Source organism: Zingiber officinale, chromosome 11A (genome assembly GCF_018446385.1).
Source record: "Zingiber officinale cultivar Zhangliang chromosome 11A, Zo_v1.1, whole genome shotgun sequence".
Taxonomy (NCBI): Eukaryota; Viridiplantae; Streptophyta; class Magnoliopsida; order Zingiberales; family Zingiberaceae; genus Zingiber; species Zingiber officinale.
In genome coordinates this window covers 95,656,634-95,660,113 of record NC_056006.1, presented here as the reverse complement: position 1 = coordinate 95,660,113, position 3,480 = coordinate 95,656,634, and the positions used below count along the sequence as shown (strand labels likewise).

Genomic DNA, 3,480 nt, shown 5'->3' with positions numbered 1-3,480 from the left:
GTATGAACGTCCCGACCTGCACGCTAGGTCGGTTCCCTGACCTGCATCGCTTCATCGAAAGTCTTATTCGGTATACCCATCCAATCAATAAGTTGGCCCCCTAGTCGCACCCAATCCCTGGTTATACTTGACTCATGGGTCCGATCCTCAATTGAATTTGGCCTTGTGGGTCAGATCCATTTTCGATTCCCTTTGAGATCAGATCCGACCCAACTCGTAAATACTGTCCTTTGACCAGTCCATCAACTGAAGCTTTGACTTTAGCCACGTGGGCCGGAATCTTGACCTCCTTGTAATTCTGATTCCTGACCTCCACAATGGCATTGCCACGGCGGCTAGACTTTTGATCTCCAGGCTGGTGTGACTTCTGACTAGCCACGGGGGCTAGACTTCTGACCTCCAGGCTGGTGTGACTTCTGACTAGCCACGGGGGCTAGACTTCTGATCTCCATGCTGGCGTGACTTTTGACCCTTCTGTGGCTTTGACTCCGTGTCATATCATCTCACAGACCCCACATTCATGCACCGTATCATATCTCTATATAAATTTTCATTCCGAATATGTAAATTACTTTTTTCATATCTTTCACGGATAATATTTTAGACAATTATACTTTAACTGATGATAGAACTAGTTCATCGTTTCATATAAATTTTATAATAATAAAACTTATAGAACAAGGTTTACAGAGCAATAAAGCTTTATAAATACAACTACGTAATTAGATTAAAATAATTAGGTTTATTATGATTACTTCGAAATACGCCCTTATGATCCATGCATATAGATAATCAAAGCTGGACAGGTTCGATCAACAACGACATGACTTGTTTCTGGGTTTCTCCATCCGAATGCGCATATCCATCTCCTTTTCCATAGAAGAATTGCGCCGCTCGAGGGACATTGATCGCCACATTCTGGAAATATTCTTCGAAAGACGACGTAGCCACCCTGTTCCCGTTCAGCTCCCTCCATTTCGCCTCCATCACTTGCTTGATATGCTCACGGGCAACTGCCTCCGGCACCTTCCTCTCGTGCATGCAGCACTGCACCGCCTTCTGCACATCTCCTCTCGCTAGCTCATCCTGTACGTAGTGCTTAATTACTCGATCAAGGTTAATTATATTAAAGCCAGTTAATTTTGATATATATATTAATTAATTAATTAATTCGTTGGAGAATTTTAGCACCGTCGAGGTTCCAAAATCGTCATGGAGTCGGAGAAGCATACAGGAGGGTTGCACGATGGAAGGGTAAGTGGAGAACTTATCCAAGTCCTCCTTCGTGAGATCTTTGCCCATGCAGTAAGCTGTGGACAATATCAAAGCCCCTGATATCGATATCCATGCGCCGTCTAAATACTCATCCAGCGTCGGTGTATGCCCTGCGTGATACCATCTGGCTTCCCTCATGTATATTTTGCACAATTCTGCCCACTAAAATCAACCAAAAATAAAGATAATATGCATATATAGTGACCTAGCTAGCTATAAGTATATTAATTTTTAATTAGTGAATCACGTACCGCCCTCTTGAGGTAAGGTATTATGTCTACTCCCTTGTCTCTCATGACTTCGTAGCCTACATCATTTACCGTGTTGAAGACGGCTAGAAAACATATCTTCATGTACTCTGGGAGCTTATCAATTGCGTTAACATCCCATCTGACACGAGTGTGAAAGTATATATGATTGAAGAATGTAACTGAATTTCTAGAAATTATATTGATTAAATTATTAGTTATTAATTAATTAATTAATTACCTCTCCATTATATCGGTGAATAGTTCTAGCTCATGGAGCGTTCCATACACGTCGTAAACGTCATCGATCATTGTTATGAAGCAATTGGTCTTTGTTTGCAACTCCCTGAAAGCCCAGCAATCTGGCTCCATTGCCCAGCCGACGGTCCATAAGTAGTTCTCGGTCAGTCTGTCTCTGAAAAATGGCAGCTTCTGGGGAAGCCCGAGATCCGTCCACCATCTAATAATTTGCTTTCATTATAATTAAGGATTAAATAACAAATAATGAACTTATAAATGAATAAATATATACATGTACCTTGAGAGTTCATTAAGTTCTCGCTTGTAGATGTTCTGCAGTGCGTTGAAGTCCAACTTGGCCAACAAAAGCAGAGCAGGATCCATGGCGGGATCCCTTTGCCATGCCCCAATGAACCACTTCGCGTGCAATCTCTGGAATCTCCAGTTCAGCGGGAGCTCCAACGCGTGGGCCACTTGCTCCCTGAGCAGACCAGGTTTCAAAGATCCTTCTTCCTCCAAGAGGTTCTTGAGGTGCTTGTTTGTGAGCCCCCACGGGCGGGATCAGCCGGTTATGACATGGTATTCTTGCATCATGAGTCGGGAGGTCGAAGGTCTGCGGCAGCAATTGCGATAACATCAATATCTGTCCGTGCTAAACACCTAAGACCGTCATGTCATAGCTGGGCCCGTATTCACCGTGATTTACTCCCTCTCATACTTGTGGGGCCGGGGTGAGGGGGCCGCTGGGTTGGCGGTTCCAACCTTGCATCTTGAGGTGCTTGTTTGTGAACTCCCTGGCCTCATGCAATAACTCTTCGCCGTCTTTTTCAAGGTAAGAAGCCTCGTACAAACTCAGTAATCCCTGGGCCTGGCTGTGGAGCCGGTCTTCGAACTGGCCTTCCTCGTCTTTAAATTTCTTGAATATATCTTAATATATCATTAACCAACAAGGTTAATTAATTATTGGAATTATATCATTAATGCATAAGATTATTTAAATAATGAAAGCTTAATTTATTATGATTAAATAAAATATTAGTAGCTGTTATACTAGGTGAGTTCATAAAAATGAATATGGATGTGGAATATATCATTAAGCGATGAAAAGGTTAATTAAGAAATTGGAATCAATTTTAAAATTTGATGAAAGAATGAAAAAATAATCAATTATTTTAATTAATCATTGAGATCTAATTAATTAATTAAAAGATCAATTGACTGATTATTTGATTAATTAAAAGATTAATTGATCGCATGATTGCTGCGCGTGCGTGCGGCTGAAAAGACAATATTAAAAAAGAGTCATTTAATTGAGTAATTAGTCTACTAATTCATTAATCAATTAAACCATTTCCACAGTTACAGGTTTACTGAATTGAGTTCTTGGAACAAAGCTCAAACAAGATAAGTGAGAGGGATTTCTAACAAATTAAAGTAATAAATTCTCAAAACAATGACTGATTCCTGGAAATCTTAGAGTTAAACTCCGAGTTAGTAATTTTTCTTATATGACAATTTTTCTCTAGAAGAGATTTCATATTCATCTGTCATGACTCCGTTTCTGTCTAACCGTTTCAATACCAAAGGACAACGAAGTAGCTTTCAGTTTTATGAACTTGCTTCTCTGTTACTCTCTTAATGGCTTCTTCTACCTAACAGCCAATGACCGTTCTAACATCAAGATTCACTCGTGGAACTTGGCAAAGCTTCATTTATA

At 40.4% G+C, this 3,480-nt stretch overlaps 1 protein-coding gene across 1 annotated transcript; it reads right to left on the bottom strand.

Annotated features, from left to right (window-relative positions):
- Nucleotides 1-792: 792 nt before the first annotated feature.
- LOC122031636 (alpha-terpineol synthase, chloroplastic-like) lies at nt 793-2,241 on the bottom strand. The gene is made up of 5 exons (XM_042590727.1): nt 2,062-2,241; nt 1,765-1,983; nt 1,527-1,665; nt 1,192-1,437; nt 793-1,086 (listed from the first exon to the last, which is right to left on the bottom strand). Exons 1-5 carry the CDS (start codon nt 2,145-2,147, stop codon nt 793-795), a joined length of 984 nt encoding a protein of 327 aa, XP_042446661.1. The 5' UTR covers nt 2,148-2,241.
- Between the last annotated feature and the right edge of the window lie 1,239 nt (nt 2,242-3,480).